The 27,648-nt window shown below is 45.2% G+C and overlaps 1 protein-coding gene across 1 annotated transcript in view; it reads left to right on the forward strand.

The window, feature by feature from the left end:
- Positions 1–27,648, forward strand: part of BRINP2 (BMP/retinoic acid inducible neural specific 2) — a 108,450-nt gene that overhangs the window by 73,063 nt on the left and 7,739 nt on the right. The window contains exons 3-5 of the mRNA XM_004761967.3: positions 12,928–13,118; positions 14,190–14,398; positions 26,040–26,145. Coding sequence (XP_004762024.1) covers positions 12,928–13,118; positions 14,190–14,398; positions 26,040–26,145 — 506 coding nt within the window. The remainder of the gene's footprint in view (positions 1–12,927; positions 13,119–14,189; positions 14,399–26,039; positions 26,146–27,648) is intronic.

Raw genomic sequence — 27,648 nt, forward strand, 5'->3', positions numbered from 1 at the left:
TTAACAAGCTAGATTAAAGGCAGAGAAGGTTTAGCAGAAGGGCCTAGGAATCTAGAAACGATTGAAGGAACAAAAAAATATTTAGTCCAATTAAGAGTGGCTCATATAAAAAGCAAATGCCCCCAAATTCCAGAAAGGCGATCTCATTGCGAAGGAATGAACTTGTCAAATAATGGAAGGAGCTGCTAGTCAGGGGAAATTCTCTTAGAGTGAGGTAGCTGACAGGAAGCCCACGGACGTGTGCTGTGGAGAAGCATGGCATGGGCTGTCCGCTTGCTGAGCAAGCACAACGGGAGGCCCAGAGTGGTGAGTGGAGCCATTTTCTCCACAGTTGAACAGATGAACTGTGGGGAGCAGGTTGGGAGGTTAAGGCAGAGCAGAGGTTTCTGTGCCTGAGAAAACACAGATCTAAGCTCCCTCTTCACTTCATCCTGGTCTCAGAGAGTCCCCGGCCCCTCCTTCCAAGGAGTGTGTCGTACTTCACGTTGTTCTACAAGCATGCTGCCTTCTGTGTCCTCTCGGAGCCCCGGAGCCCCCACGGGAGACTTGCCAAGCAGTGACCTCGCCCTCCTCCTTTAAGCTTGAGTCTCCCCTCCCCATTTCTCCCAATCAGCCTTCATTAAACTGTTTGAAAGCTACAGCTTGATTTTAATTAGAGCAAAATTGGGCAGATTAGAATGAAATTGGCCAATCATTGTTTACGGGCCGTTGTTTGAGAACACAGCAGGCTGCGAAATTACCTACACGCTAGGCTTCTTGGATTTTACCAGAGAGCGGGAAGAGCGGGACACAGCGGCTCTGGGGGAGGGCCGGCCTCACCGCTGCCCTTGCTCCTCCTCGAGTTGCAGGGACCGAGATCTTCTGTTACCAAAGGGCTCCGGGATTGAAGCCTTCCTGCCTTGGAATTACTCCTTGGTCTACAAGGCCAAAGAATTTCCTGGAAAGTAGAACAGAGGTATGCAGAGGTCCCTGAACTTGAGCATGGGTCATAGACCCATTCAGAGCATGGTTCAGGTTCTTGTCATACTCTACCACTCATGAAATGAGATGGGTCACCCCCTTTTTTTCCTTCAGTTTCTCTGTCTCTTCCTTTTTAACCTATAAAAGGTGAAGAGTAGAGTCATGAGATTTCTACTTCCTCTTTTCCAAGGTTTTTTTCTTGTATAGGTGAAATAGTTGAGCTGGTGTGAAACTTGTGCATGAATTTTTTTTGGTAAAAAAAATGAAAGGAAGGCTCTCCACCAATGTAAGAGATTATGGTTTTCATTATAATTTCTTTTTATAGCTCAGATTAATCATGTCTTATTCATTATGGCAGTAAAGGCTCTAATAGCTAAGTACATTACAGTAATCTGTTGTTGAGATAGAAATCTCCTGATGATGTGATGTGTCTAGAAATACAGCCTTCTGTACTGGAGCCAAAACATGTTATATCCCTTGGCCCCTAAAATGTCCAGCTAACCAATGTGGAACCATCTTAGCTGACTCACTGAGGTAAATAACTCTGTGGTGGACTGAGTTCTGTGGTGGGAGCAGTGGCCTCTGAGAAGAGGTATATTGGCAGGAGGATGAAGAAAAAGAAGATTTCTTTGTATCTGGGGCTCTTCAGGAAAATCAGTGGTGTTTACTGAGATTCCTGCGTGAAAGTGGCAAGTCTCAAGCTAGCTGGGGAAAGGCAGCTCTCTGAGAGAAATGTGAGCTCTGAGAACAAAGACGTTTGCATTTATCCAGAACTGGTTGGTATGTGAGAAATTTTTCCCACGGTCATTGGTTGACAGTTTACATAAAAAGTAAAGTTACAAGAAAAATGATGAGAAAGCTATTTGTGTCTTTGGCCAATTCATCTTTTTTTGCTCCTGAGTTCTTCAATATTTTAGTCAATGACCTGTCCTGTGTCTTCCTTCATTTTTCAAGGAAAACCAGTCATACATATATATTTTTTTTCTTACAAGTATGAGCTGTACCCCAAACAACCTTTTGGAGAACAAGAACCTTTCAGCATGGCAGTCCCTTTGAAAACTTCGGGTTGGAGGAGGGTGCTCCCCAGAAAGGGTTGTTGGAAGTCTGTCAGGAGGGGCAAAGAGGGGAGAGGGGCAGCATTTCCTGTCAGGACAGCCTACTCTTTCTGCCATTGTTTGCAAAGTGGTGCTTAGATGTGGACATCCTGGGCCCCACGGCTGTCCTAGGACTTCTCTGCAGCCTCTCTGGGAGTCCCCAAACCTATTCTGAGAACTGCCGCCTCAGTGAGCATGTGATGATTGGTCGGCTCTGCTGGAAACGGCATTGATTGTTCCCCAGGAAAGCCAGCCTGGGGTCTAACTCAGGAGGAACAGATGGGCTCCTAGCACTCGGGGACACCCTGACACGGGCATGGGGTGACGCCAAGCCCGCAGGGGGTGGCACAGCAGAGGGGCTGCGTAGGGCTGCCTACTCAGGATACAGGAAATGTGACTTTCCTAATGTCAGCCGTATCGGTGGCCTTGGAAATGAATGTGCGTCCCACACAGAAATGGAAAGCTAGGTCTGTTGGAAAACGGGTAACCACGAACACAGCTCTTAGCCTAAGGTCTCTGCACAAGCGCCTTTATTGTGGGCCGCGGTATTCCTTGTTACCAGATTTCAGTCTCCTTAAGGTATAGTTTTTGGTTTTGTTTTGAAACCGTGGGTTTCTTCCTAGAACGCTCTCTCTCCCTTGAGACTTCCCAGGGAGGGAGGTTTCATAGGTAACGTGTCTTCATGGGGGCCGGATCAATGTTCTCAGTTTACAAGCCAGCAAAGTGGTGCTTTGAGTGCGAGCTGCTGGAAACAAGCCCCAGGATGGAGAGCCCCAGCTGTGCTCTTTCCGAGTCTTTCATGGCCGGGAGCGTGGGGCCTGGCAGGGGAGCGCGCTTGCTGGCGGGGTTCTTGCTGACCCCTTACCACTTGGAGGAGCACGGTGCTGCCGCGTGGTTGGTGACATTAGAGGTAGTAGCTGGGACTTGGAGGCATTCTTTGTTTCCATCTTTCAAGCGAGGAGCGTCATCAGAGACCCTCCTGCTTCAAGCTTGGCTGTGGTTCAGCTCTTCTGTTACAGGCTCTTGGGTTCTGGGAAAATCCCTAAATTCATGTACAACCAGAAGCATCCTTGGTTGGCAATCTGGACCATGAGCGTTAAGCAGTTTGGGACAAAGATAACTCTGATCATTTCAGAATGTAGAGAGAGATTTTGGATCACGGCCGCCGTGTTCTCTGTGTTGGTGTGGACAGCTGCCGTAGCGTGCTGGTATTGCCTGGATCACACCTTTCCTAAATTTTGTTTTGGTTGTTATCAATGATTGTATCGGTGTGGCATCCCTTTGGCAGAAGTGTGTGTTGTTCACGCTAGGTGAATCTAGAGTTAGACGGGAAATGGAGTAAACTTCTGCTGGTTATAGCAGCTTCCCTATGTGCAGCTGGGAAGCCCTTGCAGGGGGAGTACACATTGGAAAGTTTCTGGTCACCCTCTGGCTTAGCCTGTGAGCCTGTGTCGTGGTCTCTGCTGTTCTAAAGGCACTTTGCACGGGGGGCTTCACTCCCATGTGAGATGTTTGCTCTCTCAGACTGCTTACTGCATAACAAACACAGTGGGAGAAGATTTTAAGAGAAATGGCTAAATTGAAATGGAGATTTACTTGATGTCTTAATTGAAACAAAGATGATGGCTTAATTGAAGTAGTGTGTGTTAATATAATTGATATATAGAAAACATCCTTTTCCTAGGAAAAAAAAAAGAGCCTTGATTATTTTATTACTGGAAAAAAACCTGCTAAAGGAGAACTCGGAAATGAACATTTATTCTCTGAATAGCTCAGGCTGCCTTCCAGTAGTGCCTTCTGAGGCTTTCAGATGCTGGAAAGAACCAGGTTAATAAGTTCTGTAAGTACATTTTTACTACTTTCTGGCTCAAACTCCTTTCACAGATGTTTTCCCCATTATTTTGATTCAATGAAGGGCCCCAAAGGGCAGGGAAGAAACTTAGTGAAGTAGGTGAGAAAACCACTGGGCATCCCCAGAGCCTGAGCCGTTATGCCGGCAGCCAAGGCCTAGGCCAGATTCTTGGTGGACACCCCAGTACAGTTCACAGAAGCGGCTTTTTTTGGGGGGGGGTGTTCAGATATAGTTTCCATCCTTACGTATCTATTCTTTCTCCAATGAAATTCTCTCTTCCCCTCTCTCTCTCTCACTCACACACACACTGTCTTCCACTCACACAATCGTGATTACCCTTTTGAGATTCACAGGGTAGGTAGGTAGCATGGTGGTAAACACTGTAGACTCGGAAACCACACATCCTGTGTTTAAATCCTGACTCTGTCACCAACTGGGTGTTCCCCATTGGGCAAATTAGCTTACCTGTGCCTCAGTTTCCTCATCCGTAAAATGAGGATAATAATCTTCTCCCCCTTATGGGGGTGTTTTGGATATCATATTGGTTAATACTTGTTAGATGCTTGGGATGCCTGGCACATACTAAGAATTCATTAAATGTAAACCATTATTTTTTATTATTTGCTCATAAAATGCTTCCTAAGACAGCATTGTTCATTTTTCTGAGTCATCTGTTATTCTGTGTTATGATGTCCTGAACAGCCATAGGAGCTGAAATCAGGCCTTTATCTTTGATTTCTCCCATGACACCCTATGTATGGACTTGATTTTTAACTAGGTCTCGATTTCTCCTTCTGCAAATGGATGTATTAAAACCACCTGAAATCCAAAACGGTTTGCTTCAGTGTATATGTTACACTGTGTTTGGGATATATGGTAAACTCATGTGTATATAGATAACTAAAGGAATGGAATGTTCCAGGTAATGAGATATTTTTGTTAAAAGATAGTAAACTTTTAAAAATAATTAGAATACCGGGGCACCTGGATGGCTCAGTGGGTTGAACCTCTGCCTTTGGCTCAAGTCATGATCTTAGGGTCCTGAGATCGAGCCCCGCATCGGGCTCTCTGCTCAGTGGGGAGCCTGCTTCCTCCTCTCTCTCTCTCTCTCTGCCTGCCTCTCCACCTACTTGAGATTGAAATAAATAATATCTTTAAAAAATAATAATAATTAGAATACCATAAAATACACTTAATCTCCACAGAGGAAAATTGTGTTCTCAAAACAGCAGAATGGTGTTGACTTGGGTTTTAATCTCAGCCCCACCACTTACTGTGTAACTTCAGGCAAATGACTTTCCTAACCTCTCTGGGTCTCACCGTTGCTGTCATCACCGCCATCATAGCACTGGGGGAGGGGCGGGACACTAGCTTTCTGTTCTGATTCTGGTACCAGTTGGGTATATTGTTTTAAGCAAACCACTTCTCTCTCTGTTTCATGGTTTTTCTCATAACATAAGAGGAGTGAATAGACCTTCTCAATTGGTGCGCCTGCTGGCCCCTGCCGGCACTGCGAATGGCTAAGGACGGGTGTGGTTTGGACAGGTTTGTCCATATATTGACCCATTTAGCCCCTGGGGCGACTGGGCAAAGTCCGGGGTAGCAGGACTTCCTGTGCTTGGTCTCCTCTGTTCTGGTCCCAATGCATCACATGGAGAATTTTCAATGTACACGATAACGTGAAAAAATATTGGCAGATAGTACTAAAATGTTCCTTCTAATTTGAACAGTCGAAATTTCCCTCTTGGTAGCTGTGTGAAATCAGGTAAATTACTTAGCTTTCTAAGCTTCCACAGCCTCATTCATTTAAATAATAGATGCTCAAAACTCTTTTTGGTTTGGATAAAATATATGATTTTCCAAGTCTGATGCTGGACAAAAAGAAAGGAGGATTAAGGAAAAGTGCATGACTTTAAAATTGTTACTTCTTTTGGTGACCTTGAACATTACCTTGCCAGTTTACTTCTTTTGCACGTGGTTCTTCAGTTTTGCTATTATCATAGCAAAAGTTGTTGTTGTGGCAGAAGTTGTTGTTAGACCCATTGTAGGGGTTGGGCTGCTGATCATTAACATTGGGCATAAAGCAGAGCAGAGTCTGAATGGGGGCTCTGTACTCACTGGACTTCAGAGTGTAGACTGTGGGTTCAGAATGTGCCCCAGGGTTTGAAAGGTATCCATGTCTGCTGAAGACAATGGAAGAAGGCCCTGACTCAGTTTACCAAAGCATAAGAAAATGCCATCTGTGTCTGATTTATGTATAAACAGTATATAAAATCATGCCTGTAAATTACATTTTTATAAGTCAAATCTAATTTTCTCATTGATATGCATACACATTTCAGATACTTTACTTCCATTTCAGATCAATCACTAATTAGTAGTCGCATCTACGTATTCCCATGCTGTAGCATTTTTTTATCTAGTCATCAATAATTTCCAAACAGTGAAAGGAATAGGAGAGCGATGACATAAAACAAGTGAATTTAATTTAAATTAAATAAATGAGAGAATCTCCCAGTCATTTAACAGAAGTATATTACTAACAGTATGAAAGGTTAGAACTTCTAGCATTGTTCTATTGCTGTTGAGTTAAGACCGAAAGGGTCAATCTTGCCCTCATTGAGTTTTTGTTTTACTGGGAGAGGAAGAGAATTTAAAAATGTATTATGTTGGGTAGTAATAAATGCTAAAAAAAAAAAGATAACTAAAGCAGAGCATGGAGACAGAGAGTGAGAGAGAAAGAGGATGTTCTTTTGGATGAGATGGTCAAGGAAAGCTTGTAGGAGGTACCGTTTGGCAGCCCTGAATGAAGGGACTGCGCACACCTTTTTTTATTTATTAAATTTAATTATATTGGCAACCACCTCTATAATAAGGTGATCTTTCTTTTTGGTGAGGGGCTTTGACCATTGTAAGAAATTATGAAAAAATGGAAGAACACCTGCTTTTTATTTCTTCTAGCAATCTAAATGATAGGATAGAAATTGTTTATTAGTTGATGAATATGGCCTACCATGAATCAGGGAGGCTCGATTTGGTGTCAGATTCCAAATATAATCACCAAGACCCATGTCAAGGAGCTTACTGCCTATGCTTTCTTCAAAGAGATTTTCTTCCAAGTCTTAAGTGGTGTCTTTAATTTGTTTTGAGTTTATCTGTGTGTATGGTGGAAGATAAGGGTCCAGTTTACTTCTTTTGCACATGGTTCTTCAGTTTTGCTATTATCATTTATTGAAGAGACTATCCTTTTCCCATTGTATATTTTTGGCTTTTTTGTCACAAATGAATTGACCCTATATGTGTGTTTGTTTCTGGGTTCTCTGTTTTGTTCCACTATCGGTGTGTCTTATTGCTTTGTTTTTGTTTTTAGTTTTACAGGTAGAATTTAGTGATTCATCAGTTGCATATGATACCCAGTGCTCATTCCATCACATGCCCTCCTTAATGTCCATCATCCAGTTACCCCATCTTCCCGCCCACATCCCCTCCAGCAACCATGTTTGCTTCCTTCAAAGAGTCTCTTATGATTTATCTTCATCTGTTTTCATTTCATTTTTCCTTCCCTTCCCCTGTTTATCTGTTTTGTTTCTGAAATTCTGAATATGAGTGAAATATATGGTATTTGTATTTCTCTGATTTATTTCACTTAGCATAGATGTCAATGTGTTTTTAATGCCAATACCATATTTTGATTACTATAGCTTTGTTATGTAGTTTGAAATTAGGAAGTGTGATAACTTCCTAGCGTTGTTCTTTTTTTCTCAAGATTGCTTTGACTATTTGGGCTCTTTTGTGGTTCCACACACACTTTTGGATTTTTTTTTTCTATTTTATGGAAAATGCCATTGGAAATTTTATAGGGATCGTAATGAATCTGTAGATTGCTTTGGATTGTATGGACATTTTAACAATATTGATTCTTCCAATCCATGAGCATAGACTATCTTTCCATTTATTTGTGTCTTCTTCAATTTCTTTCACCAATATATGATATAGTTTTTAGTGTACAGAATGTTCATACTCTTGGTTAAATTTATTCCTTGTTATTTTTTTCTTTTTTTGCTATTTTAAATGGGATTTTCCCTTAATTTCTGTGGGGTTTTTTTGTTGTAGTTGTTATTACTCTATAGAAATGTAACTAACTTTTGTATATTGATTTTGTATCTTACAACTTTGCTGGATTAGTTTATTCTAACAGGTTTTTTTGGTGGAGTCTTTAGGGTTTTCTATATATAATACCATATCATCTGCAAATTGATGATTTTACTTCTTTCTTCCTGAGTTGGATTTTTTTTTTTTTTATTTTATTTAGTCATTTGACAGAGATCACAAGTAGGCAGAGAGGCAGGCAGGGGGGGCGGGGAGAAGAAGGCTCCCTGCTGAGCAGAGAGCCCAATGCAGGGCTCGATCCAGTACCCCGAGATCATGACCCAAGCTGAAGGCAAAGGCCTAACTCCCTGAGCCACCCAGGTGCCCTGAGTTGGATGTTTTTTAATTCTTTTTCTTGCTTAATCGCTCTGGCTAGGACTGCCAGTACTATGTTGAATAAAATTGGCAGGAGTGGGCCACCTTGTCTTATTCAATCTTAGAGAAAAAGATTTCAGCTTTTAACCATTGAATATAATGTTAGTTATGGGCTTGTCATATAGGATATATATTATGTTGAAGTATGTACCCTCTATATATTTTTTATTGAGAGTTTTTATCACAAATGATGTTGAATTTTCTCAATTGCTTTTCCTGCATCTGTTGAGATGATCATATGTTTTTATACTTCATTTTATTAGTGTGGAGTAGCACATAGATTGATTTGCAAATGTTGAACCATCCTTTCATTCTTGGAATAAGTCCAACTTGATTATGCTGTATAATTCTCTTTGTGTAATGTCAAATTCAGTTTACTAATATTTTGTTGGGGATTTTTGCATGTGTATTTATCAGGGATACTGGCCTATAATTTACTTGTCTTGTAGTGTCTTTGTCTGATTTTGGTATCAAGGTAATGCTGGCCTTGGAAGTTTCCCCTCCTCCTCTATTTTTTGGAAGAGTTTGGAAAACATTGGTAAGAATTCTTTAAATGTCTGGTAGAATTCACCAGTGAAAGCCAGCTGATCCTGGACTTTTGTTTGTTAGGAGGTTTATTATTACTGACTCAATCTTCTTTCTAGTAATTCATCTGTTCAGATTTTCTACTTATTCATGATTCACTCTTGGTAGGTTATGTTTCTAGGAATTTATCCATTTCTCATAGTTTGTCCAATTATTTGGTCAGTAATTGTTCATTGTAGTCTCTTGTGATCCTTTGTATTTGGGTGGTATCAGCTGTAATGTCTCCTCTTTCATTACCAATTTTATTTACTTGGGTCTCTTCCCTTTTTTCTTGGTTAGTCTAGTTAATGATTTGTCTATTTTAAAAATCTTTTCCAAAAACCAACTTTTATTTTCATTGATCTCTTCTGTCATCGTTTTAGTCTCTATGCTATTCATTTCCACTCGATCATTGTTATTTTCTTCTTTCTACTAACTTTGGGCTTAATTCATTGTTCTTTTTCTAGTTCCTTGAGGTATGAATTAGGTTATTTAAGAATTTCATTTTTTCTTTGTGTAGGCATTTATTTTTATAAACATCCCACTTAGAACTACTTTTGCTGCATGGTATTTGTATTTCTATTTCCATTTGTCTCAAGTTAGTTTTTGATTTCTCCTTTGACCTATTGGTTGTTCAGGAGCATGTTGTTTAATCTCCATGTATTTGTGAATTTTCCACTTTACTTCTCGCATTTTCTAGTTTCATACAATTGTGGATGAAAAAGATGCATGATATGATTTCAGTCTTCTTACATTTATTAAAATTTATTTTCTGACCTAACATGTGATCTACCCCAAAAAATGTTCCATGTGTGCTAGAGAGGAATGTGTTTTCTGGGGCTCTTGAATGGAATGTTCTGCAAATATCTGTTATGTCCATCTAGTCAAATATGCCATTTAAAGCCAATGTTCCCTTGTTGATCTTGTCTGAATGGACTCATCCTTGTTGAAAGTGAGGCATTGAAGTCTCCTCCTTGAACTGCTGTTCATTTCTCCTTTTAGAGCTGTAAATATTTGCTTGATATGTTTAGGTGCTCCTACCTTGGTGCATAATTTACCAATGTTGTATCTTCTTGGTGAATCGATCCCTTTGTCATTATAGAATGCCCTTCTTTGTCTCCTGTTACAGTCTGGCTTAAAGTCTGTTTAACTGATATAGCTACCCCAGGTTTCTTCGGATTTCCATTTACGTGGAATATCTTTTTCCATTCCTTCACTTGCAGTATAGGTCTCCTTAATGCTGAAGTGAGTCTCTTGCAAGCAGCATGTAGTTGGGTCTTTAAAAAAAAAAGTCTATTAAGCCACCCCATGTCTTTTGATTGGCCATTTGGTCAATTTGGACAGGAGATCAAGCAATTGTTCTGTATGCTGCAGTGGGATTTGGGATAGAAAACAGTTCGACAAATACCCTGTACTTTAAAGTTTGACATTTCCTGTACGATGGAAATAAATGATAATGTATTATTATGAACTTGCCTGCTTAGATAAATAAAGCCACACAATGGGAATCTTAAAAGACTTTGTTGGAACCTTGAATTATTAGTCGTCTTTTCTTTTGTTTCCCTGGTAATATTTGGCACATGCCCCTCCTCTCTGTCTTAGTTCCTAGAGTTAGATGAGAGAATTCTATAGCCTTAAATTGGGCATGGACTTTTATTCACTTATTTTGGAACTCTTTTATTTTTATGCAGCCCTATAATTTGTAGTCCATGGATTTGGGGAGAAAGACCAAGCTTCAGCTCTGTCACAAAGAGCAGAGTTGGGATGGGTGAGAAGGTTGATAAAACTTTGCATTTTGTTGTTCCCTAATGCAGTGGAGCTGGTCCTTACGAGTATAATGTGAAAGGCCATGGAAGAGTCCTTTCTTACCAGTGGATGTAATCCTTTACATTTCATCGTAAGACAGATTCCTCTTGGAAATGTGTCCCCTTTAAAATACAGACATTTCAGTGAGGAGCAAAGCAAGAAGATTAAAAGTGTAGATGGGACTAGAAAGGAATTTGGGCGTCTTGTATAATAGGGCTTCCTAGAAGGTGGGTCCTCTTAGGGCTTTTCAGGATGTCCATGTTGACATCTGCTAATGTGAAAACAAATCATCTTGATTTGGATAAAGGCAGTCTCACCAAAGGACACCAGTAGTCATGTATTTTTTTAAAAATACTTTATTTATTTGACACAGAGAGAGAGATCACAAGTAGGCAGAGAGGCAGAGAGAGAGGGGGAAGCAGGCTCCCCGCTGAGCAGAGAGCCTGATGCGGGGCTCGATCCCAGGACCCTGAGATCATGACCTGAGCTGAAGGCAGAGGCTCAACCCACTGAGCCACTCAGGTGCCCCAGTCATGTATTTTTTTATCATTACATACTTGCACCTAAACACACACACGCGCGCATGCACAGAAACATGCATGTTAGATTCATATCAGAAATGTCCTTGAAGCAATCAAGTTTATTAATTTTATTGGCTCTTGACCCTTGAGTACATGTCTTTTTAATATTTTGTATGGTGAAATGGAAAAATACACCTAAAGCACATTGGAGGCTATAGAAGAGAGATGATTGTCTCAAGGAAAAAATGCTTTTGTGATTGAATTGTGAGCTCAACTAGCTGCTTTTTCATTGGAACTGAATTTTTCTTGAAAGAACAACCATCAGACAAACTATTGTTATTTAGACTTTAGTGTCTGGCAAACATTTCCTCAAAAAAAAAGGGGGAGTGGTGAGGAATGAAGTAGGTTTACCTCTTCAAGGAAAACAACTAATATTTGTTGCCAATGATGAAATTTAAGCTTTCAGATGAAAATTAGAATTTTGGAAAACTCATATTTGTCATTATGAGCTTGGTAGCAGTTCCAATATTTAATAACTTTACTCACGAGATTTGTGGTGATATTAACAAATATGGTGTTTTGCAATTACATGATGAAAAGTTCACAATGTGAAAGATCTGAATAATTCAGTGATCCCATATTTTTTAGATGACCAGTGAATGATGTTCCAAAATCCTGAAGGGTAAAAGGACACATTCAAAGTACAGTGTAGAACACCAGATTTTAATGTAACAGAGTTATGAAAAGTGCACTGAAATGGTTTCAGATTCTAGGCTGTAACTAACCTTTAAGGAATGACATTTGTTGAGTGAACAACAAATAGCCACAAAGAAGAATATCCACAATTATCACAACAGATTGAATGCAGAAGCAAATATGAGAATGCAGTTCTCTTCTGCTAAGCCAAATATTAGAGACTTGCAAAAATGCAAAGTAATACCACTCTTCTTGCTAAGCTGGTTTTGTTTCAGGACATATGGTTATTGTAATAAAAATATGCTATTTACATTATATGTAATAGATTTACTGCTGTGATCTTTAAGTAAAATAATACATTTAAATTTTCTCAGTTTGAGTTTTTAAAGTGGTAATCATCCATGGCTATACGCCACATAAATATGGAGACACAGTCCTTTTTTGAGGGTAAACCAAAAAGTGTGAGGACTATTGTGTAGACCAAACTCCTGACTTTACAAATGGGGAGCTCATGGGACTCATGCACTGAGGGGCAACTGGACCTGGTTCCCATCTCTGCAAACCGCTGCTCTCATGTTTTCACTGTTGGCGTCTTGCCCCCATACTACACTGTGGTACACGACTACCTTCATACGGATGAGCTGATTAGCTGCTCTCCAGTGAGACAGCCAGATGGAAGTAAGTTGTGATGGAAGTCAGCCGAGATGGGTCTTTCCCCAGCCTGGGAACAGGGGCCCTAGTGGAGGCCAGCAGGCCTCTTCCAGGCACCAGGGACGTGTGTGTGGAGGGACGTGTGCTGAGGGGAGGGGACCGTGGCAGAGGTGGAGAAAGAGCATTCTCTACTTCAGATTTTATGATTCTTGTTCTTACATACATGGAGCTTTTCTTTATCCCTTGACTTTTTCTCCAGGGAGTTTGCCCGTTGGAAAGTAAACAACTTGGCTCTGGAAAGAAAGGACTTCTTCAGTTTGCCATTGCCTCTCGCCCCAGAGTTTATCCGGAATATTCGCCTCCTTGGAAGGAGACCCAACCTACAGCAGGTCACTGAAAACTTGATTAAAAAGTACGGCACTCATTTCTTACTTTCTGCCACCCTTGGAGGTAAGCAACATCGCAATCCTACGCTAACTGGCTGTCGGATCATTGAATTATAGCTTTAAAACCCATGGAGTAGAGCTTGAGTCTTCCTGGGTCTTTGTTCTTCCCAGCCTGTTACCGCCTGAGAAATAGTTTCTTTCTGGTGCCTTTGAGAACAGTATAATCTCTTGACATCCAAATCGTGACATCCAGAACATTGCTATTTGCTTATAAGCATCCTCCTCGAGGAAGGGGTGTGGGGTAAGGAGGTGGGGGATTCACAGGCGCCTACTAAGTACTTGCCAGCAGGGGGCGCTCCCAGTTTTCTTTTGACAGCGCTTTCTAACCCAGAGGCTTCTCCACATCCTAGTATTTGCTGTGGCTATAGTTGTCAGACCCATAGGCAAAGAAGTAAATGTCCATTGAGTCCCTGACCCCTGCTGGCCTCTCTAAAGATTGGTAACTGGCCAAACAAATTCCAGTGGTTCTGGGCTGGATGGGGACGAGGTTGGGAGTGGGGATGGTGTAACCTGTGACCGAATCGAAAGCTCTGAGGAGACAGAGCTGTCGCTGCCCTGGGAAGAAGAAAGTGGGATTTATGATAACATTTAGCTCACTGTCTGATGGACAAAAAGAAACTCTCCAAGGGTTTGGGCCAGCTGCCGGCATGTGGTAGGCGTTGACTGTTTGATGGGGAGGAGGGAGGTTGAACTTCAAGGCTCTTGCCCTTTCTGAGGGAGCAGAAATATCCATGGTGACTTCTCATAAACAACTTGAGAGAGAAAATTTTATCTCCCCCATGGAGGTAGATTGCCCGAGACTGAGATCAATAAAGGATGTTAAATGGATAAGCTGGAGGGGAGGGGATGGGCTATGGGATGGTTAAAGAATGAGGGAAAGGGAGGAGGGCCCCCCGGGGCAGTGATGCGCGCTGCCCTGTGCACTGTCTGATGAGACTGTTCTAGAACTCTTCTTCAGCAGGGGCAGAGGACTCCTTCTGAGCTCTGACTCTTCTGGCCAAGGGTTTCATGTTCTAACTGGTAGGGGATTAGGGAGCAGAAGGCCTTACCAATGGACCCATGTTGTTTGTGACAGGAGAAGAGTCCCTGACCATTTTTGTGGACAAACGAAAACTGAGCCGCAAGGCAGAAACAGCAGGAAGCGCTCCTGTCGTTGGGGGCAGTGGAAACAGTTCTGCCGTGTCCCTGGAGACCCTGCACCAGCTGGCAGCCTCCTACTTCATCGACAGAGAGAGCACACTGAGGCGGCTGCACCATATCCAGATAGCCACGGGGGCCATCAAGGTAACAGCTTGCGAAGTGCTGGGGAGGGACGGCAGACAGGCAGAGAAGAACCAAAGGGGAAGCTGGAGTCTTAGCCAGCTCCAGGTCAGCCAGGCCTGACTGAGGGATGTGGGAAAGCAGCTTCCTGACACAGGCACAGCTGACCCTGAAAGGTGGCCCGGGTCTTCCCTGTACAGCAGACAGACATGTAGCTTCTACTCTGAGGCAGTCTCTGGTCAGCAGACTGTTGTGAAGGAGAGACAAGGTCCTTACTCTGCAGAGGTTACATTCCGGTGAGGGATGAGGATATTAAACAAGTATAAAAGCAAAGTAATTTTAGATAAAGGTACAAAGAAAAGAGAGTCATAAGGTACAGATTTCCTGGGGTGAGAGAAGGGAGCAGCTAATATTAGCCAGATTGGTCCAGGGAGGTCACTTCGGGTTTAGGCTTTGAGGCTGACATGCGAGCGATCTGAAGGAAGGATATTCAGACAGCGAGAACTAAGGCCCTGGGGCAGGAATCAGGTTGGTGCCTTAGAACACAGAAGATCGCTGTGACTACAGTAAGGTGAACAGGAAGACACTGGCACTAGATGGGGTTCAGAAGTAGACTAGAACCAGATTACATGGCCATGATATGGAATTTTCATGTCAAAGTACAGCGAAAAAGAAGCAGATAGTTCTGAGCAGAGGAGTGATATGATCTCATGCATGTTGGAAAATGATCAGTGGTTACTATAACATTAATAATCATAACCATCATCCCATCATCTCTACTTACAGCTAGGACATTTCTAGCAAAGTTCATATTGTTTTAGGGAAAAGGAAGACCAATGATAATACTTGAAAATGCTGGATTATTTTATTCTAAATATAATGTCAAGGTAGCGAGTGGTGGTCAGTCTTGTATTATATGCTGCTTTTATCACACCCAAAATTGGAAGGAAATTTTGTTCCTTTATTTATTCGTTCAGTAGATATTTATTGAACACCTGTTATGTGTCGTGCTCTGCTCTGGCTCCTGAGAATCCTAAGAGTGAACAAAGCATAGAGAGTCCCTGCCCTCATGAACTTCACATTCTAATACATGATGTTAGGTGGGATCAATGATACGAAGGAATGGATTCAGGGAAGAGGAAAGAGAGTGATGGGGACATGGCACTTTCAGGAAGACCTGTTTGAAGAAATGCCATTTAAGGATCAAGAAGATGTGGTATATATACACAATGGAATACTATGCAGCCATCAAAAGAAATGAAATCTTGCCATTTGCGACAACATGGATGGAACTAGAGCGTATCATGCTTAGTGAAATAAGTCAAGCAGAGAAAGACAACTATCATATGATCTCCCTGATATGAGGAAGTAGTGATGCAACATGGGGGCTTAAGTGGGTAGGAGAAGAATCAATGAAACAAGATGGGATTGGGAGGGAGACAAACCATAAGTACTCTTAATCTCAGAAAACAAACTGAGGGTTGCTGGGGGGAGGGGGTTTGGGAGAAGGGGGTGGGATTTTGGACATTGGGGAGGGTATGTGCTTTGGTGAGTGCTGTGAAGTGTGCAAACCTGGTGATTCACAGACCTGTACCCCTGGGGATAAAAATATATGTTTATAAAAAATTAAAAAAAAAAAAAAAAAAAAAAAAAGAAATGCCATTTAAGCAGAGATCTGAATGGAGGGAGGGAGGAGGCCACATGGGTATCTTGAGCGAGAGCAGGTGTGATTGCTGCAAGTGGGAGTGTGTGTGTTGCGGCTCAGAAATACTGTGTCAGGTAGCTGGGGTGCAGCCAGCAGAGGGGTGAAGAGGAGATGAGCCTACGGAGAACACTTTTTTCTCTCCCCCTAACCTCCCCCTCCCCGCCCGGTGGTTGACTGCCTGAGACGGAGATCAATAAAGGGTGTTAAGATCATGAGGGCATCACTGCTTAGAGAAGAGAAGAGAACGCGGGATTGTGGAGACTGATGCCATCCATGGTCAAGGGAGGAAGGAACGGTGGCCCGCTCAGACAAAGCTGGCTGCAAGAGGTAGTGAGAAGTTGGCAGAGGCAGGATGTGTTTTGATGGTAGAGCCTCTGGGATTAGCTAATAAATTAGAAGAAAGGAATCAAGAGTCACTAAGATTTTTGGCATTAGCAACAAGATGACAGTGATTCTTTTATGAGAAGGACAATGCTGGGAGAGGCGCCATCTGAGAGAAACAAATCAGGAGCTTGATTTTAGACACCCTGAGTGTGACATTCCTCTTAGACATCCGAGTGGAGCTGTCTAAGAGGCAACTGGATATAACACTAGGATTTCAATAGAAAGGTCACGATTGGACATAGAAATCTAGCACACGGCTATATACAGATGTGTAGCTGGTATTTAATACTGTGGGAAAGTTGAGATGAGATCACTTGAGGAGTGAACGTAGCCTGTAAACGGCTCTAGGGCCGAGCTGAGCGGCAGATCAATACCCAGAAATGGGGAAGAGGAGGAGGAGCTAACAGGAGGCTGAGATCATGCAGATCGGTATGAAGGAACCAAAGTCCTATCACAAGACCGTGTGAAGCAAGTGTTTCTCAAAAGAAGGAGCGGACAGGGCGCCTGGGTGGCTCAGTGGGTTAAGCCGCTGCCTTCGGCTCAGGTCATGATCTCAGGGTCCTGGGATCGAGTCCCGCATCGGGCTTTCTGCTCAGCAGGGAGCCGGCTTCCCTCTCTCTCTCTCTCTGCCTGCTTCTCCATCTACTTGTGATTTCTCTCTGTCAAATAAATAAATAAAATCTTTAAAAAAAAAAAAAAAGAAGGAGCGGACAGCTGTGTTAGGTGCTGTTGAGTAGTCGGAGAATGGACCTTCAATCTGGCCACATGGAGGAAACGAGCAACCTAGAGAGGAGGGGTTTCAGTGACACGACAGGTTCAAAAGGCTGAGTATAGAAGGTTCAAGAGAGAAAGCAAGGGAGGAATCGGAGGAGGAGAAGGCAGTGCTTTAAGGGTTTTTGCTGTAAAGACAAAAGGTGGGCGATAGCTGGAGAGCGGTGGAAGGTCCAGGGAGGTGGAGATTTTGTTTTTAAGGTGGAGGATATTCGAATCTTGGCATGTTGGTGGCAACGATTCAGAAGAGAGGGAGAAGATGATGACGGAGGAGAGGCAGGAGGCAGTTACCGGAGCAGCCGGGTGAGCGGGAGAGGCTGGTCGTCCACGGAGAGGTGGGTCTTACCTAGGAGCATAAACATCCTGTCCTTCGCAGCAGGAGGCATTCAGGTGACAGACCCCACACAGTCGCGTGTAGCTGCGGCGGGAGGAAGCGAGCGTCCTTGTCTGATTGGTCCAGTGCCTTGAGGACACGAGAATCAGAGTCCTTGACTAAAAGGAAGGGAAAGAGATTGTTGAGAAAAGAATGCAGGAAATGGTTTCAGAAGGGTGGAGGTTAGGTGCTTCAACTACTAGATAAATGTGGTGGACTGGTGGGCAGCCTGAGGACCCATGCGAGACTCACGGTGACAGTTCTAACGGGGACCCGTCCGCATAGCTGTCAGTTGTATCAGCCACATTTGGCGCTTCAAGTACAGGCAGGCATGGAGTGGGTGGAGAGCTGGATTCAACAAGGAAGAGTGTTGTTAGTGTGTGTGTGTGTGTGTGTGTGTGTGTACACAAGATGAAAGAAAAAAGCAGCAAGGGAAGTGAGAGTACACACAAAGCTGTGACTATAGTGATGGACCGAGGGATCTGAGACCATTCAGGGATGGCAGAAAGTGAAAAGTTTCACTTTGAAAAGTGAATTAGGTCACAAGGTTAGAAGTATGTTTGATGATTTGTTGGAGGGAAGAGACCAGCGGAAGTGCAAGTGTGTGATGCTTAATATTGAGATTAGAGAGCGAGTTAGAGAAAAAAAAAATCAGGTTCTGGACATGGCCATGAGTGTGGATGACTGAGACGGGGCTGGAGGGAGATGAAAAGGCTGAGAACCCCTGTCTCCAGCATCTGCTGGGCTGTGGCTAATGCACAGAGATGAAATAGATTCTTGAGAAGAGATCAAGGCTATAGACGACCTTGCGAAGACCATTCATGAGACCGAGAGCACCGAAGAGAAGAGGTCAGCTCTGGGGATGTATGCAGTCAAAGTCTGAAAGAGGACAATGGCTGAAGTTAACAGAGGTTTAGGGTACATTTGGGAGGTTGGTCTCTTAGGCAGCTTAAAATGACGAAAGAAGACTATTAGTAGCATAGACTGGGTTTTATCAAGAAGACAGAAATCTGGGGAAGCCTTTAAGTCCTGTAGTGAGTGGGCTGTGTTGAAGGTGGAGAAGAACTGATCCTGCCTAGAAAAGAAAAAAAGGTCTGGATGAACAACGCCGACATCCCATTAATGTCCCTTCCCATCCTCTGACCTGACCAACTTTTCCCTTTCTGTCATGGCCTCATTTGCCTGTTGGCCTCACTTAGACTCCGTGGCCCATCGCTATCATCACTGCATTGGATATATTCTCCACTTGCCCTTTGCAGCCTCCTCATGCACCTGCCATCCCCTTAATTCAGGAGCTGAAGGATGCTTGCCTGACTTTCTTGCCTTATCTTTTTAACTAGTCTCCCTGTCTCCATTCTCAGTGCTTCTCCCTGATCACCCTCTCTGCCACTTGCATAAGAGCAAATCATCTCGTACCATCCCCCTGCTTAAACCACCACAGCCCATCCATGGTGGCAGTGCGACTCAATGGAAGGAGCGTAGGGTTGCACCCAAGAGTCTTTGCTGCTGTGCCCCTGCTCGTGGTGACCTAGGCTAGGACGAGTTCCCAAGCTACTCTGAGCCTCGGTTTTCTCAGTCTTAAAACTGTTGAATGATCAGAATATTTCTTACCTTGATGGCTTTCTGTGAGGATCAAATAGAAAAATAGAGAGAATGCTTGAGACACGGCATAATTGGAGCTTGAAAAAGGATAATTCCTCTTCTTAACAAAGCCATCAGGCTGTGGAAGATCTATCTCTACTGTTCTTTTGTCTCTTTTCAGCCTGGCTCCTGCCTCAGCCCTTCACTTACCACTTCTGTCATGTAGCCCAGTCCTCGCCAACGAGTTGTCTGTATTCAAATATATGCACATCCCTGGCACCTGCTGTTGGTTTTGTCTGACTACCGAAGTGCTCCCTCATCCTTCTTTGGTCAATCAAAAAGGTGACTCCTTTGTGAAGCCTTTTCTGACTTCCAAGATAGTTAAATGCTCCTCTGCAGTGTCTCAAGCATATGCCTCTTTTACCGGGCTCATCATTTGAACTGTAATTGCTAGCTGACATGGTGACCTCTGAGACTCTGAAGTCCTTGTGGGAGGGACTGGGGTCTTATTCATCTTTGGTTGCTGGTGAGAGCATGAGAGTACAGAGTTTGCCACATCATGGGTGATGAGTAAAGGTTTGTTGTTGACTGACTGACTGACTGACTGAGTCACTGACCCTGTTTTCCACATAGGTTAAGTTCTTCTCAGTATGTGTACAAGGGCACAGTAGCACGGTCAGTTGAAAGAAACAAAGGTGCTCAACGTCACTTGAGCATAAAGGTGATTGGGCAAGAGGACTGTGGTGAAGACTATCACAGATCTCCAAGGACGAGACACTAAGTGCCTTCCAGACACATGGGTCTTGTTGAAGGGCGGTGAGATGCCCAGGTTACTGTCTCTGTTTCTTGTTGGAACATGTGCCATCTGTTTTCATCTGCTTCATCTTCCAGCTTCTCTTGTGCAAGTTCTTTCCTTTGTTTTCTCTAGACTTTTCTGTACACCAGTGACTCCGGATTACATTTAGCTCTGCCTCGCTCTGGAGCTGACTCTGGCCCATGCTGAACACTGTCTGCTCTCTCAGCTGGGACCATCAGGGCAAGGACCACTCTTGTTCATAGTTGTAGTCTCCATTCCTGGCACATAATAATCGCTTGATAATTATTTATTCTGAACTTCAAGGGTGTTTACCACCACCCTTTAAATTTTTCCTCTCAGTATCACAGTTCTAAATTCCTGGAGAAAAAAAGTCTGGTTCAAGGTCCACTTTAATCCAATACAAAGAGTCCAACACACAGTCTCAGATACGGCTCACCGAACTCCTCTCTTTGGCAAAGTCTGCAGGTGGTGGAGTGAGAGATGGGAAGGCACCCAAGCCACATCTATTCTAGTGCCTACGGCCTGCAGAAGCACTTTCCAGAACTAGAGCCACTGCCCATCCCCACAAAATGGGGCCACCATCCTTGGAAGTCTCTTTTTGGAATTCCTCCAGTCACACAGGGGGTGTGAGATGATAATTCATCTTCCACTGGGTCGATCAGCTTGGAGTTTTCTCTGGTGAGGAGTGCAGTGTGCTCTTCCCATGAGATGCAGTTCAGAGAATCACAAGAGTACAAGGACCATTTAGTGTTTTCTCCTACTTCCATTCCTCTAGGCCCTCATCCTCACAGAGCTTAGCGAGGTCTGGAGAACCAGAGACCTGTCCAAGAGCACCCTGCCAAACGGGGAGCAAAGGGAGATCTTGGCACCTCATCTGTACCCCCACTCTGCTCACTTGATAGGGTTGAGCCGCCCATTGTGTCTTGGCTGTAGAGTGTTCCGCCAGAGCCATTTCTTTGCTCTAACATACTTTTCCAGACCCACAGAGCAAGGGCCAGTAGGCTGGGTGCATCCCTGCTAGCTAACGTGCCCGAGTTGGTGCTGCGGCCCCTGCCGCCCACTTGCCTCTACTGAATGCGCCTTTGCGACTGTGGAGCGGCTTCCTGCACTGTCAGGACTCTGGATCGAGGGGGGTGGCCTGAGGTGCTGTGCTCACCTGCTCAGCCTTGGTGAAGGAAAAATCCTCCAGCACATCTGCCTGTTTTTTATTTCAGTAAGCAGGTGTGCTTCTACTTCCTACCCCTCGTTAGCCACTTGCTTTCACCAACACGGAGCGAGAGGCATGCCGTCCCCTTTCGTTTATCCGACCCATTGCTCGGACACCCCACTGAAAACCCCACTCCGCTGCAAGGTTGACCCTGATCGGTACACAGCTCCACTGCAGGATTTGTCACGTTACTCCGTGGCTGGCGACATCCCCATTGGCACCTCCCTGTGCCCGCAGGTGTAACAGGAGGGCTTAGCGCAGGAGGGACTCTGCACCCTGAACGTGGTTCCAGGTCCCCTCGCGGTGGCCACCACGTGCTGAGACACCAGTAAAGCTCTTGATAGCGGAAGGCAGGCTGCCCGGCTTAGTGGGAAACAGACGTGCTCAAGTGAGAAGACTTGGGATTGGGTTTCGGCCTCAGTGCTCATCAAGGTCAAGTCGTGACCTTGAGAAGTACGTGGACTCCAGGATTTGACTTGCCTATAGTCAGGGCTTACCTTTGGCTTGTTTGGGTAGACCAATTATTAGAATATTAAACTGCTTCCATGACACTGGTAAGCCTGGGAGGGGAGGAGAGCCGCGAGTGGACGAGCCTGTTTCTCGGTGGCAGCGAACCCTCTACTTAATCGAAGCTGGGGGAAGGACTTGGTTTGATACGTTCCGGAACTTACTGAAAAGAGCCCACCCAAAACCCGAGTGGGTCCCAGGATGGCAAAAAGAAGCGATTCTCACAAAGCGTCCTTAAAAAGGCTTGTGTGAATCCCTCAGCGCAGCAGCCTGGGGCTCAACCCACTGCTCTTTGAGGCACACCCCGTGGCTGCGCTCGCCCTGCCCGGCCCTGTCGCGAGAAGGGGCCAGCTCGCCGTGAGCAGCCCGTTTCCGTCGCTTAGCTTCGCAGATGTCTCCCGAGGTAGGACAAGAGCAGCGGGACCGCGAAGGGCAAAGGGAGGAGAGCAGGCTCGACGGAAGGAGGGCTTGCACGACCAGGATTGACGGAAAATTGGATGTGCTAATGAACCTGAGATCCATCAGGGCTTTCTGAAGGCAGGACAGTCTCTGTCAACAGACCAATTAGCACACAATTATTTTCCCTTTCTGAAAGCTTATCGGAGATGCTCTTTGAATGTGTGCGCCTAAGTGAATGGTGCTTTCCATTATCTCTATGGGTCCTTTTTGTAATCTGCCAAAGCTATCTGTGTCTGCTACAGAGAAAGCACAGGGTTCTCTGGACTCACCTTCTAGAGACTCTGGGACTCTCATCCCTGGGGGGAAGGGGTCTTCCTTCAGGCATCCAGCTTATCAAGTCAGTGCCCAGGCAATATCTGGAAGAGGACCCTCTGCGTGTCCGGTTTCCTTCCCACCTCCTTCTGTCTCTCAGGACAGACGTGGCTCAAAGCAGAATGGCAGTGGAGAAAGCAGTGACTTTGGGTCCTAGCATCATCTGAGAGAGCCTTCCTCATTCTCGATCTGGCTCGGCTCCTTCCCTCTAAGCAAGTGACCGTGGGGATCAGAGTCTTTGTCTCTTCCTCGTTCCTGTCCTCATGCCACAATTAACAAAGGGAAGCAACCCACATCCTCTCCATGACTTACCTAATTGATTGTCCTCTTGTGGAACTGACCTTTGGAAATAGCAAAGTCAAGGTCAGAAAACCGCCTCAGAGCCAGCCCGAATGCTGCCTAAAATGGTGCTGGTGGTGGGGACCCAGATGGGTGGGTGGGTGGACCGGGAGGGTAGGGGCCTAAGGGGGAGGAGAGCGGCTGCTCACTGTCCTCCTTGGTGGGTCGTCCTGCTCCTCCATGAGGCGTGTAGCTCCCTCCCTGCCTGGACCCAGTGCTGGTGAGGAGCCAGCTCGGGTGGGTGGATGGAAAAGCCAGCGCAGATCTCCATGACAGTGTGGTGGCCAGGTCACCTGGAGGCGGGAAGAGGCTAGTGTCCTAAATACCACACCCACCCACCGTCTCACCCGCCATTCCACCCTGCCCCTCAGTCCATCCCATCCCAGAAGAGTGGGCTCGTCCATGGCCACGGCTCCTCCTACAGGCATCTTTACATAGAGATGAAGACCTCACCTTGAAGGCAGCCTGGCCCTGCCTTCCCACTGAGTGTGACCCCTAGCCCAGCAGCCGCTCACTCAGTACACAGCCATTACTCGGCACCTAGTGCCCACCTGTGGAGGGAGGCAGGTGCCTGTGTAATAGCCCCAATGCTGGGCTTACGGAAGCATGTTTCTTCCTGTCTCTGAACTCCTGATGGCAGTGCCTGTGCCTTACTCAGGGTGAGTTCTGGATGCTCCTTGCACAGTTAAATGAATACATGGGCGAGTGAGAGAAGGTGTGAATGGGTGGAATGAATCCAAGCCCTGCAGGTAACTAGCTGTGTGACCTTGAACAAATCATTTCACATACCTGGCCAAGGGCTCCTCATCTGTAGTATTAGGATACAGTGGTCTCAAGTCTATACAGTTTGTTTTGTCCCGGGTTCACATTCCGAGCCAAGGGCAGATCACTGAACTAGTTTGGATGAACTGCTCTGTTGATACTTGTTTTCAGACGCGATGTCACCCAGAGGGGTTTAACTCTATTTTCTGCAGTCCTTTGACACACCCTCACAGGAGACAGGAGGAGACTGAGGACTCAAACATTAAAATCCTGTTTTAGCTACTCTCAGCTTTGTGGCCTCGGGCACCAACACTCTGTGAACCTTGGTTTTCTTCTTCAGAGAGTGATAGTAGTGAGGTTTGTCTCAGAGTTTCTGTGAAGGTTAAAAGAGATGACATTGGGGGATGAACTTGGCAACCGTAGGGAAGTCATTCCTGCCCCTGTCATGCTCTTGGTCCCATTCTTTATTCGGGCTGGGTTTGCTGCTTTTCGTGCGCTGTGTCCGTTTGCTCCTTGGTCTCTGTCTGTAATCACCTCTTTTTCTCCATATTCTCTCCTCTTTCCCCTCGATTCCTATTCATCCTTCATGGCTCACCTCCCCCATGAAGCCTTCTCAGACTAATTTAAGTCACCAGGTTCTCTCCCATCTGTCTCCCTGCCTTATTTCTAGTCAGTATCAAACCCAGACTTCATTTCTTAAAAGATTTTATTTATTCATTTGACAGACAGAGATCACAAGTAGGCAGAGAGAGAGAGAGAGAGAGAGAGAGAGAGGAAGAAGCAGGCTCCCTGCTAAGCAGAGAGCTCGATGCGGGGCTCAATCCCAGGACCCTGGGATCATGACCTGAGCCAAAGGCAGAGGCTTTAACCCACTGAGCTACCCAGGCGCTCCCATGAGTATTTTTAAAGACTAAAACTACTAAATTCTCTTTAAAAATGTCATTTCTACTTTGCTCGTCACCTGGTGACTCCCCGCCCCCCCCAACCCCGTAACCTGCAGGGTGCTGAACATTTTCACGACACACGTTCCAGCTGTGTGTTACAGCTTATGCTCACCCCTTCTCCTGGTTTGCAGAGAACTTTCCTTCCCTTCTCTTCCTGGCTGCTTCTATTTCTCTTTATTATTATTTATTTCATTTTACTTTTTATTTTAATTTATTTTAATGCCTGTATAGTTCACATACCATGTTATATTACATCCAGGTGTACAATACAGATTCACTAAGATGTCTACTTATTCTTCAGGACCTGTTCAGTTGAGTCTCCTCTGTTGCTGCTTCCCTTCCGCTCCCTCTCTCTGCTCAGAGCTCTGTTTTCCTGAGTGCGCACTGACATAGGGCTTCTGCTCGACTTGGGTGCCTCAGTTGCACTGTGCACCTGCCTCTCCCCCAAGGTGTAATTTCCTGGAGGACAACCTGGTGAATAAGGTGAATAGAAGCCTAGCCCTGGGGAGCCTTCAGTGTGTGGAGGACCCAGACTTTAACCAGATCTTTTTAAAAAGGATGGAAACTTCTACGTCTGCTGCAGGGCAGAGGTGCCCAGAGCCAGGAGAGAAGGTCCAAGATATCAGGGCCAACTCCTTGAAGAAATCCAGGAAAGGCACTCTATGAATGTTTGATGAATTGTGCGGAATTGAACAGCGGCTGCTCAATAAATACTCGTTGATTGGTTGATTGATTGTTGGCAAAGCTCTTGGAGATCCCGGGAAGAAAGGGCCGCGGGTCCCCATCATTCTTATTAGGGAATTATTTCAGTGCATTTAAAGCTCCCCATTTTTCATCTTATACTTTAAAAACATGAGAGAAAAATGGATAGGCCAACTTTATAATATTTTAAAATGATTCTGTGGTGTTTTGGAATATTACATGGCTATAAGAGTTTATGTATATTTAATATACTTATTAAAATATGCAGTAAGCCCATGGCTGATTTTCTCTAAGGACATCTCAGTGGCGAGGTGGGACTTAAATGTTTAATACTAATAATAATACTCGTAACTCCTATTTCTCTAGTGCTTTTCGTCCTCGGGATCCCTAAAGCTGCGAGCACCACATCGAGTGGATGCAGCTGGGCTTACCAGCCGGCTGACAGCATCCACATCTGGACTCCTGTCTCCCTCTGGGGGAGGAAGTGGGGGGACTCAGGCTTAGAGGTCTATCTTCTTCTGCCTATGTTGAATTTTTTCTTCCCAGAGGCGAATTCCCTTTGGCTCCCTTGGAAGCCACGCACTGTGTACAACCTGCCGCTGGCCGCCCTCCACCACCAGTACTCACTGAGTTAGAACAAGGAAGGAAGGTGGCTTCATGCCTCTGGGGGAAGGGAAACTCATGCGCTCTTGGGCTGCTCAAGGATAAGACAAGGGGCCTGAGGTCAGATGGCTAGAGAGGGAAGCACATAGGGCTGGTCTCCACTGGGCATCTAAATCCACACTGTGCCCTCCTTCTCTAGGTCACGGAGACCAGGACTGGCCCTCTGGGCTGCAGCAACTACGACAACCTGGATTCGGTCAGCTCTGTCCTGGTACAGAGTCCGGAGAACAAAGTGCAGTTACTCGGTAAGGGTCCCGCCATGGGAGGGGTGTCAATACGTTTCACATCTCCTGAAAAACGTGGCTCACCGAGGAGCAGGAGAAGGTCCTGGTGCCTCAATCGGCTAAACCCTGCCAAGGACCAGAACCACCAGGAGTTCTGGGACCCGTATGAAACAACTTTCCTTCATTCTTTTGGGAAATTTTTCTGACATGGTTTATCCTGCACCCAAGACTATTGTTCAGACCACTTGGCACCCACACCCTCCCACGTGTTAGTCCTCCCCGAGACCCCGTCACTGTCCTACAGCAATACCACACCCATACCTTGGCCTGGTTTGATGATCTCCTTTGTTGCCCAAAGAACCCTCCACTTTGTCCTAAGGACACACTGGGGAACAGCTAGTCTTTGCAGAGTGGTTATGGGGCCACCATCTCTAGCTCAGCTGAGAGCTTTACAAAATGTGGGGTCATTGGCTACCCCAAGAGTGGTCCCTACTTTCTCTCTCTCCTCTCCTTTACTTAGTCCCTACTTAGTCTCTCCTCTCCTTTGGGAGATCAAAGTTAGAAGAACAGTTTGAGAGGAATGGGAGCCCCCACTGGAGACAGAACTAGACAAAACAGCCTTGCAAACAGGAAAGCAAAAAAGATGGGGTGGCCTGAGGCCTGGAGGCTGGGAGGTTAAGGGGAGGCGCTCAGCTCCTGCTGCCTGTCCCCCCGGCATCCTGGGCCAGAGCTATGCAAACCGATTCCAACAGAGCTGTTTGGCGATGGGAAAAGTTCATTTTTCTTAAGGCCTAACTGAATTGGACTCTGTTTGAGATATTATTGTCTCGGTATTATAAAATCAATAGCCCTCACCCAGGATCTACGATTATAAATTCCAGGCAACCTGAGCTAGATGCAACCCATCAGCACTTTCGGGATCCAGGAATATATAAAACAAAGGAGTAAAAGACTCCTTTCTCTAGAGAGGCACCTCACGCCGTTAGCATCCCTCTTCTCCTATCCCTCGGTGGGCTGGGTTTGCATCTGGAAATTAGCGATGAGTGAAGTTCAGGATGTCTGGTGGTTCATTTGGAATAGTTTATGCCATTTAATTTTATAGCCCATCACTCATGCAGACATTGCTCGGGGCACTTATTTTATAGCAATGGGAAATGTTATGGTGAGGAGGAGGGAGGGAGTGGGGGAGGTGAAGAGAAGGGACTTGGAAGGGTGTGCGTCTGCGTCGAAAGCAAGCGTGTGGACAGAGTGTGTGGGCTGGGCTGCTCAAGTGCCAGCTGTGGGCACGCCATGAGGAGAGGAGAATTTAGGAGCGTTCAGAAGAGGAGGCAGACCTGGAGCAAGCACGACGAGCACCCACTGCTGTTGGAGCTCTGAGTTATGCTCCGACGTCTGCCGAGACAAGGATAACATACTTTGGGCTCTCTGATTTCCTGCCAAGGACAAGGTTAAGGGCGTGACAGTAAAGAGCTGGCAGATATTTGAGGAGAGGGGAGCTTATTGCATCCAGAAGTTCTCCTGTCC

Source organism: Mustela putorius, unplaced genomic scaffold (assembly GCF_011764305.1).
Source record: "Mustela putorius furo isolate JIRA1106 unplaced genomic scaffold, ASM1176430v1.1 tig00003942_pilon_pilon_pilon, whole genome shotgun sequence".
Lineage (NCBI taxonomy): Eukaryota > Metazoa > Chordata > Mammalia > Carnivora > Mustelidae > Mustela > Mustela putorius.